Source organism: Micrasema longulum, unplaced genomic scaffold (genome assembly GCF_059751315.1).
Source record: "Micrasema longulum isolate JH-2025_06_02 unplaced genomic scaffold, ASM5975131v1 h1tg000605l, whole genome shotgun sequence".
NCBI lineage: Eukaryota > Metazoa > Arthropoda > Insecta > Trichoptera > Brachycentridae > Micrasema > Micrasema longulum.
In genome coordinates this window covers 462,779-485,378 of record NW_028277801.1, presented here as the reverse complement: position 1 = coordinate 485,378, position 22,600 = coordinate 462,779, and the positions used below count along the sequence as shown (strand labels likewise).

Below are 22,600 nucleotides of genomic sequence, written 5' to 3'. Positions count from 1 at the left end.
AAATACATTTTTATTATAAAACTTCATAAAATTATATAATTTACATCTGTTTTCATTATATACATTCAAACAAAACTTAAATTCATACAATTGTTATTACTTTATACTTAAACTATTTTAATTTGAACTCTTTTATTCCATTATATAAAATCATGATTTACAACCCTTGCTTGCGCTTGTATATAATATAACAAAAAAAATTGTTAAGTCTCCCACCAGTCTGACGATGTCGGTCACGATGAAACCGGTCACTGGTAAAAATTATAAATAAAAGTGGAATAAAACTATATACATATTTTATTTTTGTAATTAGATTTTTTTTAGTCAAATTCCAAATGTCACCGTAATTAAAAACATTTCACAATTTAGTTATTCTTAAAATTAATTATAGCATGCAAATTTGTTCATTCAAGGTGAGAAACATCTTACGACTAGAAAAATGAAAAAAAGAGAACCTACAAATTTGATCAGTGCAAGATATATTTTGAAAAACATCTATCGATAAAAAAAAATTGAATAAATAAATACACATAGAAAGATAAAATCATAAATACGTATAGCGGCAGATTCAGAAACACAATCTAATTATTACGTCAATATAAAAAATCACAATTGATATTTTGACAAATATTTAAGATCCCTGATGGCATTTTTAACTTATGTAATAAAATAGGTGAAACTTAAAACTAAACAAGTTTATGAATTCCATAAAATTGTAGACAATCTGAAACAAATATGTACTATTTTTTTAAGTGAGAGAAACATGCATTTAAGGTGAATAAATATTATGGAAAAAAAATTGATACCGAGCCTGAACTCAACCTCAGGTTTATAACCTAAAAACCCAAAAAACAAAGTTAGTAATATCACAAGCACTATTTTCCTATTGGGTACCCCTTTGATTGAGAAACAGTTAATCACGGTGTGTAGAATATTATAAACACAGATTTCTTGAATTAAGTTTAAGGGTTGTTTAAATTAACCCATTGCAACAGATGAGTCTGACTCGTAGTGCGTAACCAATCCAAATGTATAAACTATGAGACACTTGTGCCAGTTTTATTATTTTGTAACGATAAAATTAATTCATAATGCATTCCTGTTCTTATTCGGAAAAAATGGGAGTCAGTCAACACTGGGTCCCGAGTAAATATATTGTGTCAGGTCTCCGTAAATTAGTTCTAGTCCTCCAAGTTTAGGTCTTTAAAGAGCCTGGCTTATGAGTGGAGGAAAAGTCTTAATTTATAAAGTAATCTATTATGTTTTTAACATAGTTTATTTATATTGTTCTAAACTAAAAATAGTTTGTTAAAAAAAAAACAACATCTTAATGGGTTAACACACGTTTATGCACTAAGAGGAAAGTGTTAAGACAATAGCGTAGATATAAAGATACCATGTATTAATCACAGGTCCAGCGAATGCCCGAGCATATTTTATTAAAAAATATATTCATTAATTGGTGCAAAATTATCTACAATAGAAACATATTTTTATAATACAGATAATAAAAGGGATTACAACAAGCAAATGGGTCCTTAAATTAAATTGTCATTTTTATTAAATACATATCAATAATTCATTTTCAAGTTGATTTATCTTGCTGGGAAGAATTGTCAAAGTCTAAAATGGAATATTATGTATAGCAAGATTAAAAACAAAAAAAAGCATGTGCACATTAAACGTTTTGGATATAAATCTTCTTCAGTAGTATACAACTCAATTTGAAAAACACATCTAAATATTACACATATCACCCATGTTTAGAACGAAGGCTTCAAACCACAAATTCGGTCACAGGGGCTTTTATTAGTTTTAATGCGTAACTAAATCGTGTCTTATACACATTCTGACAAAAAGATAGTGTCAATAGGTGTTTAAAGTTTAAATAGTACTTGCTAAAATATGTATAAGACCTACATAATTGGTTAAAAACTGATTGAAAACAATGAAACAGATTTTTCCATAGTTCTGGTTTGAAGCGTTTGTCCTAAACAAGGTTCATATGTTTGAGATAACAAATTAATTGAATAATTAATACTAATATTGTATGCTTTATGATTATCATTCAATGAGGAAGTTCAGTGGTTTTTTAAATTTTTTTATTTGTTAATAGACTGTTAAACTAAGTCAATTTTTTTTTTTTTTAATTTATACATATCGTATTATCGGCGCTACGATTTTTTAAAGTTTTGTATTTCTGAAATAACTCGGCGTGTGACGTCAGAGGTTCATTTCCGCTTATTCTCATTCAGTTCTTCCTATTGGTCCAGAAGCGACAAGCAGACCGGAAATCTTCCATAGCTCTCAGATCATAGGTTGATTCACATGAACCAGTGACGTCATTTAAAGTAGTGCGTTTTTATCAAAATATTTTTTATTATTTTTTCTGTACATTTTCAAGAAACTTTGCCGTACAATTTAATGCTCTAATTTTTACCCCGCGTAAGAAAACATTTTTTGTATCCAATTTCACGTAGGGCTGAAGTTCCTCATTGTAGCGTTACCACACCTTTGCACAATTTAAACCTGAATTGTGACATCAGACTAGAAAAATTAGACAAAAAACCTTTATATATAATACAAAACATATTTTTAAATTTTACAAAAGCATGGGCAGAAATTGTACTGAAAGACAAAATAATTCATCTATAGTACTAACTTGTTAACAAATATTTAATATTTGTAACAAACTTATACAGATCATACAAAATAAATAAGAAGAATAAATATAATAACATGACGCAATTCATTCACAAAACTAACAATAAAGAATAACAATGTTTGCTTAGATTAAACAGCATTATGGATACTTCAAAGATTAATTGATAAAATAATCCCGACGTTCTTAAATGGATCATGCACATATATTTTGATTACAGTATCAATAATTGTAATTTATACTCGATAAAACAAAACTATTGCCAAAGATTATGGAAAAACACAAAGATAACTGAATTTCAAAAAGGGTAATAAGCACAACTTTGTTGCAACAGAGGGAAAACATTTTTGAGAAGGGATTATGGAAGTCTAGGCAATTACAGGGCTTACGATTGTGACAGGTCATAAGCCCTGTAAATGCCTAGAATTCCATATTCGCTTCTCAAAAATATTTTCCCTCTGTTGCAACAAAGTTGTGCTTATTACCCTTTTTGAAATTCAGTTATCTATGTTAAAACATTTTTGAGAAGTGAATATGGAAGTCTAGGCATTTACACGGCTTATGACCTGTCACAATCATAAGCCCTGTAAATGTCTAGACTTCCATAATCCCTTTTCAATAATGTTTTCCCTCTCTGTTGCGACAAAGTTAGATCTAAATAACTCCCTAGGGAGGAAATCCAGTCAGTTTGCAAATATTTGGACATACTTAAAACAGTGTTGGATAATAAGCAGTTTTAAAAAAAGTTACAAATATTTGAAATATGCACAATGACAATACTTATAATATAATATAGTAGAATTTCATTTCTACTTTTAATAAATAGGGTAAATAATTCCAACCATCCATGCGCCCTGTAGCTGCAGGGCATGTTGTAATCCAGCTCTTATTTGTAACTGATAAAAAAAAAAACAGAAAACTAAAAAGTTCATTTTTAAATGGGAGCTAGATTTCATACCGTCCATGCACTCTGTAGTTGCGAGACGTGCTGTAATCTAGCTCATATCTGCTGTTAAATTCTATAAGTGGAAATGACAAACTAGAATCTCAACCATCCATGCGCTATGTACAGAGCTGCAAGACGTGTTGGGATACTTACTAAGGTGATTTTCACAAAAATGGTGCTATACAAATTACATACATGTACATATATTGGAGTTAGATTCTTTGGTGTATTGTATCCAAGCTATACTAGTTTTAAACAATTCAAATGAATTCAATAAAATTCTTTCTATTTTAAAAATATGTATACACATATTTTTAAAATAGAAAGAAGATATGGGTCATTGTAATAGTATTTTGTGGGCATAAACAATTGGTAAACTTACGAGATTATGCAGAAACAACACACATTCATTCTATACAAGTGTCATGATAAATATTATTTAGATTTGGTGTTCCTCTATGGGTAGGTTCCGGTGCATTAAATGCGTATTTTGGTTTATATGTGGAGCTACCCAGAGGCTATATAAGGCAGTGAAATTCTCTTCCTCTCTTCTGCTCTCTTCCTCCTGCCCTGCTCACTTAGCCCCAGAAACAACAGTCATGTTCATCAGATTCCTGCATCACCAGAGCCCTCTTAATTTAAAATGTATTTTTTCAAGAATAAATCCCTACAGAGAAGCGACACCTTTCCTAACAGTCCACAGCTACAGTAACATAAGATGGAATACAAATATTTAAAACATTATCTATTCATAACATTAATATAACTTAATATTTGGTTTCATAATTTATTGAAAGAGGGGAGGCTTCTTGATGCATCAATGGGTGAAATTTAAATAATGTATTTTTAAATACAAGATTAATATTTCATCACTACTTTCATCTACAACTGATTATTCAAACTCCAGTCATCCGGATTGCCAAACAACCGGATCTTCGTAACGAAATAAAAAATAAAGGGCGTTGACGACAGGAGCGTTTCTTCGTCAAAGCAATTAATTTTGCTGGACGTATTTAAGTCAGTTTTTATGTGATAACATTTGGCACTCATTAATCTGGATAATTGGAGTTTTACTGTACTGTAAAAATATATAATATGCATGCATATATTTTAGATAATTTAAATAGGAGTGCTCTGATACATAGTAAAAAATATTCATTAAAAATAACACTGTTATAAAAAAATTCTTACATTAACATGTAAATATTTATTTATAAATATATTTAAGACGTTCGAGGACAATTTTTCCACATAGGATCCACTCGTATGGACACACAACATAACTCTATTATTTTTTAATATTTCATTTCCGATTTGACTGTAGTTGATGGTTTAAAGTAAATTTTATTTGACTAATATAACTCACACTTTTGTTGCTCACTGCTTTTTATAGGGACCTCCTTCTACCATATAATTACTTCAGTTTCGCATAACTATAGCAATATTTTCATTACTGATGTCTTTTAGACTAACACCTATAGCCGTCAAGTCCTAAACTAGAGACACAATTTTGACATCTATGGCCGGCATGGCCGCGAACGTGTTAAGTTGCAAATATGATCAGCATTACTTTACATGTTAACTCTCATTAATGGTAAGAATAGAATTTCAAGAGCAACAATACATATGTATTTACGTAATATACATGTAGGTACACACAAAAGTGCATTTAGCATAAGAGTCAACAGATTTTACGTTCATATGTAGCCGAAACAAGTGCAAAATACAATGTTGATGGCATTGGAGTGAAATAGTTGTATGGGTTACAAATAAACATATGAAAGGCATGAGATGCTAATTACTCAGGTCAACAACCATGTCCCAAAACATATGGAAGGAGATAGCTGTTGAATTGCCCACCTCTACACAAAAATATGTATTCTAAATTATTTGTAGAAGCCGTATTCGGCAAGAGGCGAATGCCAAATTGATTGGTGTTACATGTTAACACAATAAAATTAATAAATAATACATTTTTCCACTACGTGTAAGTATGTCATACGGGTTTAATAATAAGTAAGAAAAAAGTTTAGCTATACTTTACATTTTTTTACAAAACATTTTAGACATGTATCTTATTTAATATTAAGTGGTGATCATCTATGTTTCATATCCATTAAAGCAGACATAATAAAATAATATATCAAGTTTGATCAGTTTCATAAAGTGATTTTTAAAAATAGAGAGAAATTTAAATATGTAAGTGCATAGACAAACATGTATGATCGATATGTAGATATAATGAAAATAGATAAAATTATTTAAATTATGCATATGTATGTCAATGTTTTGAGGTGTGAAAATGTGATCATTTGGAAAATTAAAACTCAATTCTGATATTAGACAGTGACAAGAACATGCAAAATTAAAATTATTGAAATACTACATGAAATAAATATGGTATGCGACTGCCTGGCCGTTAAACAACACAGTTAAACGCCAACCAGGCTACCATAGATTAGCGCGTACATGACAATCTTCCGTCTCCCAAACCAACAGACCTCTCCCGTTCGCTGTTGGTTGAATATGTGTTTGCAGACGTGACTACAGGCACATCCGTCTTAATTCAGAATTGAATGGTTATTTTTACGTAATTTATTTTTTAATAAATTCAAAATCAAAATGTTGGTGATGTCTTTCATTTTATTCAAACACGCAACCTTGCAACAAAGCTCATGGTAAGTTTTCTGCAAACTATTAATTAATATGAAAGATATATCCACCACATGGCATAATGTGATGTATAGCATATATAGATTCAAACACATTCAGGTAATCATTTGGAAATATAACATCAACAAGCGAGGGTGGTTAGAAGCACTTTAAGTTAAATATTATGTATCTTTTGGTAATTAAAAAAAACTTCCAGAGGAACGGAAATTGTGTTTTGGAACACACTGAACAATGCATAATATCACACTTTCGAGGAACATAATTTTTTTAAAGTTAATAAGATCTTGTAAAATGAATACGCATATTCAAAATTATTACTAATATTCACGGTGACAGCACGATGATCGATGACAGGAACTGAAGATCTTGAACTATTATATTAATACTTAATTACTATTTCGTATGTATGACTTAAAATTACACTATTATAAATAACACATTTCTTGTCCGTTACATGGGAAAATCACAAAGAGAATAATTCTAAACTAAGGAGAAAAATAACCTTAAATCAGTTAACATTTGGAACACTCGGCTTTGAAAATACAATGGAACCTCTATATTTATAATTAACCCATTCCTGGGCCCCGATTACAGTGGGAAATTAACATTTATCTTCAATTTTATCTACAAAGTAAAATTAAGTTTTCTGAATGAAAAGCAGAATATGCATACATTTTTTTCTTAAACATGATCAAGTATACGTTACCGATGAAGATACTTCAAATGTTCATGCAAATACTAAAATTCGTACACAAATATCGATTTTTCTTTATAGACAGTCGATATAGATAACTCTGTTAACTTCCTATAGTAAACGGGGCCCTGGGGTCGAACGAATATTACATTTTATGAATGTAGAAACAATTCTTTCCTTAACATATTACAACAGAGATGAAGAACATTTAAGAGAAGGTAATATAGAAGTCTAGACATCTACAGGGCCTATGACCTGTCAATAGCTGATTTAAGTGGCCACTTTACACACTGTGTAACATTCACCATTCTGCCCATATTCGAACATCTATATTCCTTCAATTCTTTCATCTGTTGGTGTTTGTGAAGTTAAAGAGCTGAAACATCTAATTGAATTATTTCACCTACACACTAAGTAATTTTTTCCATTTCTATACTTCTTCATGGACCAGGTGGATTTATCAACAATATTTTAAGGACTGGATTCAACTCCCTGGGGAGCCGTTTTTATTATAAGAAACAACTGAAATTCAGTTAATCTGTTTCCAACTTCTAGAAGTGGTACAAAAATGAAAAAAAAACACTTAAATTTCTTTTTTATGCTAAATAGATATACACAGAGGTAAAAGCGAAAGAAGAGGAAGGCTAACGTTAAAAACGAGAGTACCTATCAATTTAAAACCAAACGGCCAACAGTAATTCCAATTTAGATCATGGGGTCACAGCGCCGCGAGGATTGAGGATGTATATGGAAAATACTAACGAATACGGGAGAACAAAATTGTCATAAAAATGTGGCGACTATCAAATGATACGATATGGGGGTTGACAAATATAGAGGTTCTGCTGTATACCATTTTGGAGAAAGGTTTCAGTCCATATGTAGTCATGATTAAAAATCTACAATATATTTTATAACATCAAAACAAACAACAGAATAGCTATACAGTTGAGCATTTTTTCACATTCCTCTGTATGTGTTTAAAAGTGCAAATGGCATACGCATCGATACACTCATTACAATTCTATATCAATTTCGAAATAAATTGAGAAATGGTCAGTATTGAAAATGAAAAATATCAGTAGATAGCTTAAAAATTTTGATTAATTAAATAAAAAGTTATTTATGTTTATACTCATTAGAGAATGAAGGAATGAAAAAATAATTTACTAGAATATCAATCGTGTTTCAATCGAAGTGGTTTGATTAGTTTTAATGTATTTTTAACCAATTGTGTGGGTCTTATACACAATCTGACAATAAGGTTTGGAAGGAATTTGTGGTTTAAATACTACTTGCTAGAATATGTGTAAAACCTACGTAATTGGTTAAAAAAAACATTTGAAATAATGAAACCGCTTTTTCAATAATTGCGGTTTGAAGCTTAATCAATATAATATATCTTCTTGTTTCAATAATAGGGGTTGGTTTGCAGCCAACACATGTAATTCCTTCTCGTAATGAAAACATTTTAAACAATTGCTAATAAACGGGTAACTCCAGCATAAAGTCCCGGAAATATAAAAATTAAAACACATACATTGGATTTTTTTTAAGGGAATGCCATCAGGGATCGATCGAGTGTTTTAAAACTAGAATAATAAACGGAAAACATTTGATATTTGGTAGATACCTCCACTTCGGGTCCGCAGAGTGAGAGAAGTCTTGCTTTAGTCATTCCGGGTGGGAGACCATTGACAATCGCGACGCAATCCTTGTCTTTCGGTTCGTCGTAGTCAACCGAGTCTTCGGTTTCTTTCTCGACGATGACCAGGGGCTGTTTCCTCGGGAGGACGACCCTGTTAGGTGCTTTAGCGGTCTGGCCGATGACCACTCTCCGTCCGCTGAAGAGCCCGCCCTTGTTGTCCGAGGTCTCGTTGGGTTCCTTGGTGGGTTTCTCAGAGGGCACGGGCGGTTTGGGGTTTTGCGGCGGTAAAACCTTTCGCTTGCTGTTTGAATCTCGGATCACGGCCGAAATCGCACGGGCGGCGATCGGAGCAGTACGCTCCAACTAAAATAAAACAAAACATCAAAAAACAGAATCACAAATTCCTGCCGAATAAAAAGGTTAGGTCAGGTAAGTTCGGTGGTTGGCGGTTGGGCCTACCATGCTTGAGGTTCCAGGTTTGATTCCTGGGGCAGAATCTTTGACTCGTGTTTTGGACTCGATGACAAAATTTAGAAAATCTAAGAAATAAGTCCGTTTTGTAGTCAAGTGGTCAGCACATTCGCCTATCATGTTTGAGGTCCCGGGTTCGACTCCGAGCAAGATAAATATGAAGTATTGATATAAAAGATGGTTTTACAGTGGTTTTTTTTAAAGGTGGCTCCCAGGACTTACACCTGAAGCATAAGACTAATCACCCTACTTTTATGTAAGGGACAGAGATATTCTGCATTTGGTGTACCAATAAAGTGACATCGGATTTAAATTACCTTTTGTTCCGTGAATGTGGATCTCCATTTGTTGGGTGAATCTTCACGAGATTTGTCAGCTAAAAAAAATAAATTATTAATTTTTTATTTTATCATATTTAGATTTAGAAAAGCCAATAGGTGTACTCTGCAAAGTGCTGCTTGCCGAATCCAATATTTATAATGATAAATAATATTAAATGTATACTTGAAGCACTAACTTTGTGGTTATTCATTATAATGTACGGTAGAACTCCATTTATCTAAATCGTTATCAGGAAATAAAAAAGAAACGAGAAGTTTCTAATTTTAATTTTAACTGTGCAAGTAACATTGTTGGACGTGATTAAGCCAGTTTATAATATAATTACAATTCACTATATTATTTCAAAAGCAATAAAATTGGCACTCTGGATAATTGAAGTTTTACTATAATTAAAATAAAAACACCTTGTTTTTAATGACTTATTATTTATGTAATTACTGACCGGTTTCAGATCTACATAATATCCTTCTTTATCGAAGTACGATAGGGTCTTTTCATGTTTTTTTATTATTTACATTGTTTAATAAGCAAAAAATTACGATGGTAACGGTATTTTTTTTTTCATGCAATGTCAGATAATTTTTCTACCAAGGTTGAAAATATGCATATTGCATAGAAAACGCGACATTTTGCGCCCTCTGTGACAAACGGCATGTATGACATATTTGGCGCCAAACTTATACGCAATGTTTATTAGAAGTGCATACATTATATACTTCATACATTATTTCTTCAGACAATTTTTACATCATACATACAATGTTTTGTTTCATGATGAAAACATTATAATGTATCAATAACATTATATTGGGCAGGTAAGAAGTTGCCTTAAGGCAACTTATGCCCGCCCTTATGCATAGGTATGTAAACTGTATATGTATATAAAGTTTTAAAATAAATACATTCATATTCTTTATCTATTTTGAGTCCGAGATATTGATAAAAAAATATATTTTCAGTAAGTTAATTTCAAGCAAGATTTAGCCACAGAAACAGTAATTATTATTTAAGTAGGGAAAATTACTGTTAAAAACTGACAAATATTAACACATTGTATTTAGGTCCCGATAACAAAAAAAATACTATGAAATAAACAAACACGGACTCGTGCAATTGATAAAATAAATTTGCTTGTAAATTGATTAATATAAAACACACTTTCTTCTATCCACAAATAATAATACAAAGAAAATAAATAAACAATAAACCGCAGTGAAATAATATAATAAAAGCATCAGATATTACAACAGACTATGTTTGAAAAAAATCATACGCAATACTAAAGGGGACACCCAAAATAGAGTGCATAATCGATGCATGTCAAACATCAAACAGGTCTCATTTGAACTGCTGTCAAGTCGATAATTAGATTCCAACAGATGTACGTACGTGTACAAACTATAAAATCCTTGAGAATACTTTACAATTGCCTACAAAGGTGCACGTCTTTAAGTGCTATTTTTGTATGACCGGCCCTCAGAGCACGAAAACGAAGTGAGCGATAACTTGCTTATGGCACTTAACCGGTTAAGCAATATTTTAGGCCGCACTAACTCGAGCGCCAATATTAAATCTGGAAACTAAATAAACAAAAAAAATCTGTGTGTTCGTACGAGCCGTCAGTTTAAATAATTTAAGTGTTTCCTTTTCATTTTTCTTGAGAAAAAATTGTAACATTAACCGCAGTCATTTTTTTTATTTTTAAAAAGTAATAAATGATTGGAAGCCATTTTGTCAAAAACTGTCTATATGTCGCTTAAGTTCCTTTGGCTCTCAGAGCCATAATTGAGAATTTAATACAAATTATATTTTATATTTGTAAGTGCTTTAAGTCTAATACATACGGAGGTAATAAAATAAAACTCCAGCTGCTATTAAATTAGTCATCCTTTCCATCAAATGGCCATCCCCTCAATTCTCCTCTTTTTTATTTCTATTCATCTTAACTTAAATCCTTTTTCTTTTTTTGTATAATTATTAACATATTAGTGAAATAATCATGATTCTATTTTATGTCAATTGCTATAATACTTAATGTACTTCTTAACTAAATATTGTAAATATCCGGGCGTTTATAAACTAATAAATAAATAAACTCTTTTTTGTTTGAGGAGGTATGTGGTGATAGGTGAGGGGGATTGCAATTTGATCATTTACACTTGTTTTAAAATTAGACCGAAGGACGTGTAGCTCTAAAACCGGTGGTAAGTAAATAAATAATAAGTGGTTAAAAACAAAGTGTTTATATTTGTATTATAATTATATTGATTATATATTACCTTTATCAGATTTGTCTTTGTCTCCTTCGTAGACGATTTTCTTGCGTTGTGCCGTTGTGTTGGATGAGGCAGAGGATGTTTCCTCACCTCCTCTAGCTAACTTGTTGCGGAGATCTTGCTTCCCTTCAGCAGGAACTGCCCTTTTAAGACTAGAAAAAATAAATTATTCATTATTTGACTATCGAACGAAGACAAAAAGAATAATTATGTATCATATTTATTTATTTGACGGACTTATAGTCCATTCTAGCGATGGTAAATACAATTTCTTATAATAAATACAGGCACTAATAAAATAAAATTAAATCAAATTAAAGCTAGGACAAAAAAAAAATACTACCTCAATATTATCATGGCTATGATTTTTTAGAGTTTTGTAATTTTTAAAATCCCTATTGAAAAATTGATCAACGTCATGAGTTCAAGTCATGAGTGTTTCTGACATTTAAAAGGCGAACCCCGTACAATATAAAAGACAAACAGTTCGTACCCGCTGAACATCAAAACACACTAAACATTGAAAAACATGGGTACGCCGGAAAATAGAAAACTGTTGCCCGTTGCGATAACAACATTATAATTGATTGGTTAAAATCATTGTCAATACATTTTTGAAAAACTTCACCATACAATAAAATGGTCTAATTTTTATCCCGTCTAAGAAACCATTTTTTACATATAATTTCCCATAACACTGAACATCCTCATTGGGGATCAAATTGAGTTGCATTACATTTAAAAACATGTTAAAGAACACACTCGAACATCCATGTTCCCCTTGAAATGTGCACAAAGGCGGCTGCATATCCGTCAAAAATTATCCACACAAAAAAGAAGAAAGAAACATGTCACAGTTCTATGTGTGAAAAGAACCAGAACTCGAGTGCGTCAAAATAAAAGACACATCATTTCTCACAATTAAAAAGTATATAAATAATAACACTGGCAGTCAGTGTCAAAACTATGGTAACAAGTTACACAGAGATTTAATATGAACCAAGTAAATATGCATATCTCTTACATTCACTAATATAAGCATGTGTACCTAAATTTGCTCTCTTTTTTTTATTGTTGAGGTAAGGCAAAATGTGTCCATTTGTTATACATCAGTGGATGAGTCATAAAAACAACATACCTGGTTGTTCTTGGTGGAGTTAGTGACTTGGGTGCAGGAGTCACCTTTGGAGCCACTTTAGCACGAGCTTTAGTTTCCACCTTGGCTTGAGCTGGTTTAGCAGGTACAACGGATGGCGGCTTTTTGGCTGGTGCCACCTTCTTCATAGCCTTAGTCCTGTCAACAGGAGGAGGGGTATGGGATTCCCCTTCACTAAGCAATAAGTCTTCTTCTTCAGGACTAAGTCGAAGCGTATCATCTTCTAACATTTCATCAAGTGTGGGTTCCCTTTTTCCATCGCCCTCCAAAAGAATGTCTTCTTCACTGAACGTGGGTTTATTTGCCGATTTGATTTCTTGTTTGGGAACCGGCTTCATGTCTTTTGGAGGATGATCTTTTTTTAGTTCCGAGTTGTGATCTTTAATGTCGTCTGTTCTGTCTTTTCTTCGATCGTCATATTTAACATCTCTTCTGTCGTCGTATCTTTGTTCTGTTCTTGTGTCTTCCTGTTTTTGATAATTGTCTCTTTTGGCATCATCTTGTCTGTAGACTGCTTGTTCTTTCCTGTCATCCTTATACAGATCCCTTCTTTCATCTTTGTAATCTTTTCTATCCTCAGTTCTGTAGGTTTGCTCTCGCCTATCGTCTATCTTGTACGCGGGTTCTCTTCTGTCGTCCTGTCTGTACACCTGCTCTCTTTTATCATAGTTAGCGGGAACTCTTCTATCGTCCCTATAAACGTCTTCACTTCTATATGGTTGGTCTCTCCGGTCATCTTTTCTATATTCGTCTCTTCTTTCATCTACTTTGAAATCTCTTCTGTCATTGACGGGAAAACTGGCTGGCTCCTGTCTCTGGGGGATTTGATCCCTTTGATCTCTTCTATCATCTGTTCTGTAATTGCGATCGTAGTCTCTCCTTTCTTCCATTGTATAGTTTTGCGGATCTTGCCTATATACTTGATCCTTCCTTTCATCCGTTTTGTAAGAAGCATCTTTTTTGTCATCCAGCCTGTAATCTCTTCTATCATCAGCTCTGTACTCTCTAGGTTGTTCCTTTCTATCGTCTTGTCTGTAGGAAGATTGATTCCTTACATCATCCGCCCTGTACGCGTCCTTCCTGTAGTCGTCTTGATACGCCTTAGTATCTCTCCGTTCATCTCTCCTGTAATCTTGGCTCCTGTGCAGAACGTCAGTCCGGTTATCGGCTTGCCTGGATGGAGCATCTCTGTATGCGTCACTTCTGGAGGTTTCGTAACTTCGGATATCTTTCTCGGTGGGTGGTTTTGGAGAAATGGGACGGTCACTGCCTTCGACACTACAAAAAGGAATAATTATATTATTTACATGTATACTACTAACTTGAAGCGGAAGATATGTGTACATCTTAATTTAAAGAATTATTCAAAAGTTCTTGTTAAAAAACATCACCCTGCAATCACATTGAAAAACGTAATTGTCATTAGTATTTTCACAAGTCGGAAATAATGTTAAAAATATAATATATATTTAGAGTGGATTTATACAATTTTACGATATTGATAACGGAAATATAAATGTAATCAAAGCAAACTCTCATTTATAATTTTCGGTTTGAAAAATGAGCACATACAAAACGGCTCGCAGTTGGCATCACGTCATTTTGAAGTCACGCGTTACGCACGCCGACTGCGCTTCTAATAATCATTGCTTAAAAATTTGGCGCCAAAACGTCATGCATGCCGTTTGTCCCACAGCGCGCGAAATGACTAATTTTCGGATAATTCTATTATGTGACTGCATGTTATTCTTATAGGAACAAAAACTAATATTGTAAATATTTACCCTGCATCAGAAGGAACGTGACGTGAAGCGGCATCTCGACGTCGCCGCCTCTCCTTAGCTTGTAGAACACGGGCTCGCATGTCGGCTTGTTCACGCAGTCGGGCGCGGTACTCTCGCTCTTCTGGATCTTGAGTCTAAAAGAACATATCGATTGAAAAAATATTAGTTCTGAAAATCAGACATCAGATGAGATAAAATTTAATCATTTCTATGAACACCAAGTAGAAATAAACTGATCAGAGCCGATTCAATTAGTATTGACTCTAACTTGAATCATTATATGCGTAGAATGTTGAGGCACTAATTCAAACAAGGGAATTCGATACAAAAATATGCAAAATTTAATCCGACCCTCACCCTGGTATCATGCCTACAAATTGTCTTAAAGAATCGTCTTCAATATTATCGGACTGAGGATTGGCCACTGTATTGTGAATAAACTATTGTGTACAGTCCTCGGTGTGAGTGCGGCCTTGACGAGGAATGCACAGACCACGCGTTGTTTGGATGCCCCATTGAGGATGCATATCCTTTGTACACTAAACTAAACCTTCCCATTCCCTTAAATTCATCTTGTCAGTTAAGGGAATTTTGCTTTCAGAGAATCACTTAATTACCCCCAGGCCCGGGGACATGGCTGTCGAAGGAACTACCAACCAGCGGTTACTGTTACAGTCTTAATCAAATTTAAATACATATACAGTAAAACCCCTGTTTTACGTTTTTCAAGGGAGCAACAAAAAAAGTGTAAAACTGAGGAAAACTTTAAAGTGAGGAAATGAAAAATGTATGGAAAAAAAATAATATTAAAATATAATTATTGAACAAGACTATACTAAATTTACTGCAGAAAAATTCTAAGATTATTCATATTTACCAATGATATAATCAAAAAATATTTAGTATATTTTCTATCAATACCACAATGTGTTTTTTTTATTGAATTACAAAAAAAAACATGTTTAAATAATTTTATGTAGGTACTTAACCTTAAAAACAAGAAAATAAACATTTTAATTTGCATAAATGCGTATAACGATTTTTTCCCTAAATACTGGGAAATTTTGTTTATATGGTATCACTTTTTTTAGTATGGCAACACAACATTTCAACTGCCATTATCTCAGATTGTTTGGTAACAAATTGAACATAACTGGAACCACATATTTTAGAAATGAATTCCGATTTTTTTTTACATAAAACAGGGGTAAGGAAAAATATAAAAAGCGGGAAAACATAAAATCGAGGAACGTAAAAACGAGGTTTTACTGTAGTATGTAATGTTTTTCAAATAAAATTATTATTAATGTAGGCAAGTATGAAACAATTGAAGCAATATATAAGACCCTGCTGACGAGTTGTATGCTTACAATTCAGCCGGACTTTTTTTTAAGACTATTGTGTAAATATTTGTGAAAATTAAACTTGAAAAAAAAAGCCACTTATAATTTGATGTTTCCGGCATAAAAATCATTTGCAGATCTGATTTTTACTATTTATTTACTATTTTTTGAAAGACATATGCTCTAAAATTTCGTTTCACTTTGTAATAATCTTCCGGTAGGATTGTTTACCTGGTGTGGAGATATAGAGCGAGCCCTCTTGTGAGGGGACAGGGGTGGAGTTGGGTCCCTGGGTCGCGGCCTCTTGGTTCCCAGTTTAGTTTGGTTGTCCAGTATAAACTGTTCCTGAGCCAAACGAATACGTTCCTGTTCATTGTCTCGTTCCGGTCGGTCCAAGGTAGTTGTCTCAATAAACCTACCAAAATAATACAATAAAGTATTATTACTAGAATGTTCAGTCTTGTAATTTAATATATCGTCCTGATCGTAAAACAGTAATGCATGAGATTTTCGACAAATTTACATGAAAAACAAACAAACAAACCATCATGCAGTTTCCCAGTAGGGGTAGGCAGAGGATAGAACGCCATATCACTCTATCTTTGCATACAGACCTCGTTTCCTCTACATGAATACATCCTCTCATGCACGCACGCCGATTATTCCTACATTTGACATGTCCATCTTCAAGTATTTAAAGAACTTGATCGTGCCATGTCTTTCACGGTCTTCCTCGTTTTCTGCATCCATCAACATTCGCATCATGGATCCTTTAAGCGCCGTTCTTTCGTGTCCATTCACTCTACATGTCCAAATCAACGCAGCACCCCATTCTTGATTCTATTGATAATGCATATCTTAGCCTTACACAGTTCACGGGTCTCGACATTTGTGCACCTATCTTTTATTGTTTTACCACACATTCGCGTGAGGGATTGCATTTCGACAGCATTTAACCTACTTTCATTGTCATTTTTCCGATTACATACTTCACTCCCATACATTAGAGTGGACACTAGAACTACATTGTGAACTGCTAGTTTTGCCTCCTGCGATAAACATTTGTTTGCCAAAGTAGATTTCAGTGCACCGTTCACCCTGTTCCCGTCACTCACCCTCCTTTCAATTTACATAAGAGCAGTTTATATATTTTTTTTGACACTTTGTCCTAACTTGATAAGCGTAAAAGAATATCCTTGATACTTGGGTTAGTTATACAATAAAGGAGCAACAAAAAAAGTTCAAAACTAAAGAAAACGCTTAAGCGAGGAAATAAAAAATGTATGGAAAAAAACGGAATTACACAAAAATCAAATTAATGTGCTAGACTATAGTGTAAATATACTGCCAGAAAATTAAAAAACGGTCATAATATTTTAATCTATTTTCAATGATTTCATTAAAAAGATTCCGATATTTTGTATTTTTTCAAAAAATATTATGATCTTATAACATAAGAAATCAAACACTGATTTGAGTCTATTGAACACTTTATTTTATTTTATTTGACATTCGTTTGAAAATGCCCTAACAAGGCGAAACAATTGTCACAAAATTTGTAAAAATAAAATAAAGTGTTCAGTAGACTCAAATCAGTGTTTGATTTCTTATAATCTAAGTTTAAATATGGAGTTCTACAAAATAAACACCAAATCAATAATATTATAACTGTTTTTTTTTTTAAATAAAAAAACAGCATGTTTATTTACTTAAATTTATAAACAAGAAAATAAACTTTTGAATTTACAATGATTTTTCCCCTAAATGTTGGGAAATTTTATTTATATGGTATCAGTTTTTTACTATGCCAATCACTAAAAATTACTGGAATTTCATCTGTCATTTACACTACGGCAACACTGCTACCACTTTTACGATAACTTTTTAAACCATCTTCATCTTAAGATGTGTCGACTGGGTGTCACGATTTTGGTAATTTGGCAATCTCAAAAATGAGACTCTTAAACAAAAGGGTCAATTACACTGCACCTACTTTGAATTCAGTTGGAGACAATAATTAACCCTTTATTTATTGAATTTATTCTCCAGTTTGGGCCACACGGCTCGATGTTTTTGTTCAGTTTTTAAAATAATGAACGAGTTTGAAAAAAATTTCAACGTAAAAAACGTCAATTGTTGGGAATATTTTGATGCGAATGCATGTAAAAGAAATGGTACCTGAAAATTTTAGCGTAAAAAGTGGGAAAACGTAAAATTGAGGAATGTAAAAACGAGATTTTACTGAACATATATTTTTTTTTAAACCTGGAATAAAAAGCCTTCCTAAAACCTTTTCAATATCAAATATAAAAGAAAGTCAATGTCGCGTTTTTTGCACATCCGTCGTTGTTCTATAGTCACGACGATATGAACAATCTTAACAAAATGGTGAATATTATCTCATATACCATCTTATGACAGGTCTTGAGTTCTGTAAATGCCTAAAACAATTTGAATGTACTACTTTTATCATTAACTGATTTTTACTTTTTATAAAACATAAAGTGTCCTCACTGTAGAAACTAGTGTCAACGACGCAACAATATAACATCCTTTTTAAGTTCCTCAGTTTTACATTTTCCCACTTATTACGCCAAAATGTTCGGGTCCCATTTTACTCCATACATTATTTTACAAATATTTTTCCCAACTAAGATCTTTTAGATTTTTTAGTATCCCAGTTGCATATAAAAAAAAATTACAAAATTCACTCGATGAATCAAAAAAGCTGAAATCATGTTGACACAAAAACAGTACCATGAAATGAACTGAAGAATAAAAGCGGGTAAACTATTGTCCCTAACTTTGCTAAACCTGAAAGTAGGTGCAGAGTAATTTAACTTTGGGCCTTACTTGTAAATCGGGTATAAAGTAAGGCTTGAGAATAGTGGTAGAATAATGATGGTATAGCAAAAAGTATTACTTATAAACCTCGCATAGTCAGTCTTTCAGTCATATCACTCCACTACTTTGAGAACTACACTGGCTACGTTTTCCACAGAGGGTCGAATACAAACTCTGTTGGCTTATGTATAAGTCACTGTACAACTCTGCTTCGGAATATCTAAGGGAACTATGCATTCCAGATGAACTAGCTGACAGGCGTCTCACGCTTAGATCAGCTACGTCTACGGCAAGAGGAAAAGTTTTTATACCTCTACGCAAACAGCGCACTAAATTTAGTGAACGCGCATTTGCGGTCGCAGGCCCTATGGCATGGAATGCTCTCCCAGCAGAGGTACGAGGCTGTGAAAGTGAAGTGATGTTTCGGAAAAAACTTAAAACACACTTTTTGTCTAAATCATTTGAATAAATCCGTAGCACGTGACAACAAAATAAATTGTTTTAATTAAATTACAAATTTAAAAGCTTCAATTAAATTAATTTAACAATAGAATCACTATGTAAAGCGCCCTTGAGGTATTTTATTACGAAAATGGCGCTATATAAGTTATCCATAATAATAAAAATAATAGAGTTAAACTCGGTTTAAATCTGGGATAGCGACCATAGAAACTTATACCCGCACATTTTGTGGTATAACGCTGGAATAAGCACGCGATCCGTCAAAAGTCATATTTTTCGGTAATCAAAACGGATAGTTTATCAGTTTTTTTTCAATTTTAAACAATTTCGAAGTCCTGCGACCTTCTCAATGCGATTTTTAATTATTTGTTTAAATAATATCTGAAATGATATATGTTTGTTTGTGTTTTAATTAAGTGTGATAAAAAAAGCAACACTAATACTATAGAATTAGTTTTTAACTTCTCTTCTTCCTAATTTTGATTCCTTTCTCTAACGATTTTCTCCATGTTCTCGATTACACTGACAGTCGTCTCGATTTGACTTTGACGTTTGTTTGTGTTGTTATAAAAGTCACATATCAGTGTTGACTGTTTAAAAAAATTAAGCATGAAATAACCTGTGAATTGTTATTCTAGATAATAAATATTTTTATAAGTAAGCTTTTTTTTGTTAAGCCGGGTATAGTTATTTCTTAATATAAACCTGGTATAAGGAAAACTAATAAGTAAGGCCCTTTTCATTGAAGTGTCTAATTTTTTTAAAGGCTTTTTCGCTTTCAATCATGAAACGTTTTTTATTGAATTTTTTCACTGAAAAACAGATATACGTACGTATCTTAAGAATCTAACCTTTGAGTCTTTTGGAAGAAGTCATCTTTTCTGGCCACTTTGGCTTTCTCGAGACATCTTTGCTGTTCGTTGATGAATTGTTCAGCCAGTCGCTCTAGTTCAGCCTCACTGACCGAGCCACCCGCTTTAATACTGCCATCGGCTGCTCTCTGTAAATGCAAGTTAGTGTATAAGTTCATCTATCTGAGGATATCTCTGTAGAATGTTCGTACAAGGTTTTCCCTGATTTGAAATATTAATAACAAAAACACATACGACTTTCGCTCAGAGAAATTTCTCTTTGTGGCCCCAAGAGTGTTCAATGTCCCGGATGAACATATTAAGTTCTCCAAAATGAAAGTCATTTTTAGGAGAAATATAAAAGTTTAGATTTTGTCTAATAGACCTAATAGATTAGGGAATAGACCATTGCAGGAGACTGCTGCGAGACATTGCATAGATTTATATACTATTAATTTCACCGTCCCTAGACTAAGGCCGAACGACTGACTTCACTTTTTGTAAAAATAATATAAATTCTTACATTAGCAGATCCAGAAGGAAACTGTGCTCCATGGCTTAAGTGCGACGATGGGTCTCGATTAGGAGGCAAAGAGCCAGCACTGTGCATGGTCAGTCTCTCTCCCGCTTGCAGAATTATATCTGAAAATAAATAACATCAATAGAAATAATCATAATAATGCAAAAATAATCAAAAATCAAATGGTATTTGGCTCGCTTAACCAATCACACCTAGAATAAAGTGAGACAGAAACAGAATTGAGGTCGAAGACAGTCGAGACAGTCGAAGCGAGATCTCGGATGTAATGAGGAAACATTAGTCTACGTTTAAATTCATAGTTTTCTCCATACATTTATTAACTTTTATAACAAGCCACTTCTAGGACATACAGAGCAAAAATATTATCAACAATAAAGAAGTTTGGTGTTTTTATAGTTTTATTTATCAATCATTGTAAACCCTTCCCAATTACCGCCCAACGCTGTCAAAACTATTACCAATTTATCTCACTAACTTCAATATGACTTACAACAATCCAACAGTAATTTTATCTAATAAAACTCTCTCCACCTCTGACTGCACCGCACATCCATCTCACTTATCACTTCAATCATTGTAAACCCTTCCCAATTACCGCCCAACGCTGCTAAAACTATTACCAATTTATCTCACCAACTTCAATATGACTTACAACAATCTAACAGTAATTTTATCTAATAAAACTCTTTCCACCTCTGACTGCACCGCAAATCCATCTCACTTATCACTTCAATCATTGTAAACCCTTCCCAATTACCGCCCAACGCTGCTAAAACTATTACCAATTTATCTCACCAACTTCAATATGACTTACAACAATCTAACAGTAATTTTATCTAATAAAACTCTTTCCACCTCTGACTGCACCGCAAATCCATCTCACTTATCACTTCAATCATTGTAAACCCTTCCCAATTACCGCCCAACGCTGCTAAAACTATTACCAATTTATCTCACCAACTTCAATATGACTTACAACAATCTAACAGTAATTTTATCTAATAAAACTCTTTCCACCTCTGACTGCACCGCAAATCCGAAAAATCTAAGCGATTCAAGAACCTTACTAAGGTATGTCAATTCAGTGGTTTAAAAAAAAATATACATTTTTAGATTATGAACCTGAGCCAAAATTTATTATATTTAATTTTTGTATATTGTAATATCAGCGCTACGATTTTTTTAAAGTTTTGTACTGCTGAAATTACTCCGTATGCAACATCAGAGGCTCGTTGATGGAAAGTAAACCGGATATCTTTCACAGGTCTCTTATCATTGGTTGACTCATATGAACTGGCGGCGTCGTTCAAAGTAGTTTTTTAATTTATTTTTAAATATTTTTTTATAATTTTTTTCATACATTTTAAGAAACTTTCCCGTAAAATTTAATGATCTAATTTTTAGCACAAGAACGAAAATATTTTTTGTATTTAATTTCCCGTAGAGCTGAAGTTCCGCATTGGTCTGTAATTTCTAACATCTTCCTTCTCTAAGCGGTATCCATCTTTCGGATCAGAAACAGATTTCCGTAAGCATAAAAAATCCAGCCGGAGACTCCTAAAATCTCGTGAGTGCAATATTAACCCGGTTTTCTGGATCAAAAAACTAATCGAGATATCCAGGGATAGAAAGTCAGAGGTGGAAAACCTTGACAGTTTGTTCATAAGCACGAGAGGCCCTATAAAGGCGGCTACAAGAACAATAATAGGAGGGTGGGTAAAGAACACTCTTAAGATGGCAGGAGTGGAAATACCCGATAGATAATATTCTAGAGAGAGGCAACTGGAAGCACAAAAATACCTTCAGGGGATACTATCAGAAACTGCAGAAACATGCATCTCCAAAAGATTCATCTCTAGCGAGCCTATTCCAGCCAGTCAACAAGGAGATAACAGACAGATCTCTCA

General features: G+C 33.0%; 1 protein-coding gene across 1 annotated transcript in view; it reads right to left on the bottom strand.

Moving 5' to 3' along the window:
* LOC148280223 (uncharacterized) overlaps window positions 1–22,600 on the bottom strand; it is a 34,182-nt gene that overhangs the window by 3,837 nt on the left and 7,745 nt on the right. Inside the window, exons 5-12 of the mRNA XM_088228715.1 lie at window positions 20,676–20,794; window positions 20,153–20,301; window positions 16,227–16,410; window positions 14,653–14,786; window positions 12,851–14,146; window positions 11,716–11,864; window positions 9,412–9,470; window positions 8,609–8,986 (exon numbers count right to left, since the gene is read on the bottom strand). Of these exons, the coding sequence (XP_088084841.1) occupies window positions 8,609–8,986; window positions 9,412–9,470; window positions 11,716–11,864; window positions 12,851–14,146; window positions 14,653–14,786; window positions 16,227–16,410; window positions 20,153–20,301; window positions 20,676–20,794 (2,468 nt within the window). The remainder of the gene's footprint in view (window positions 1–8,608; window positions 8,987–9,411; window positions 9,471–11,715; window positions 11,865–12,850; window positions 14,147–14,652; window positions 14,787–16,226; window positions 16,411–20,152; window positions 20,302–20,675; window positions 20,795–22,600) is intronic.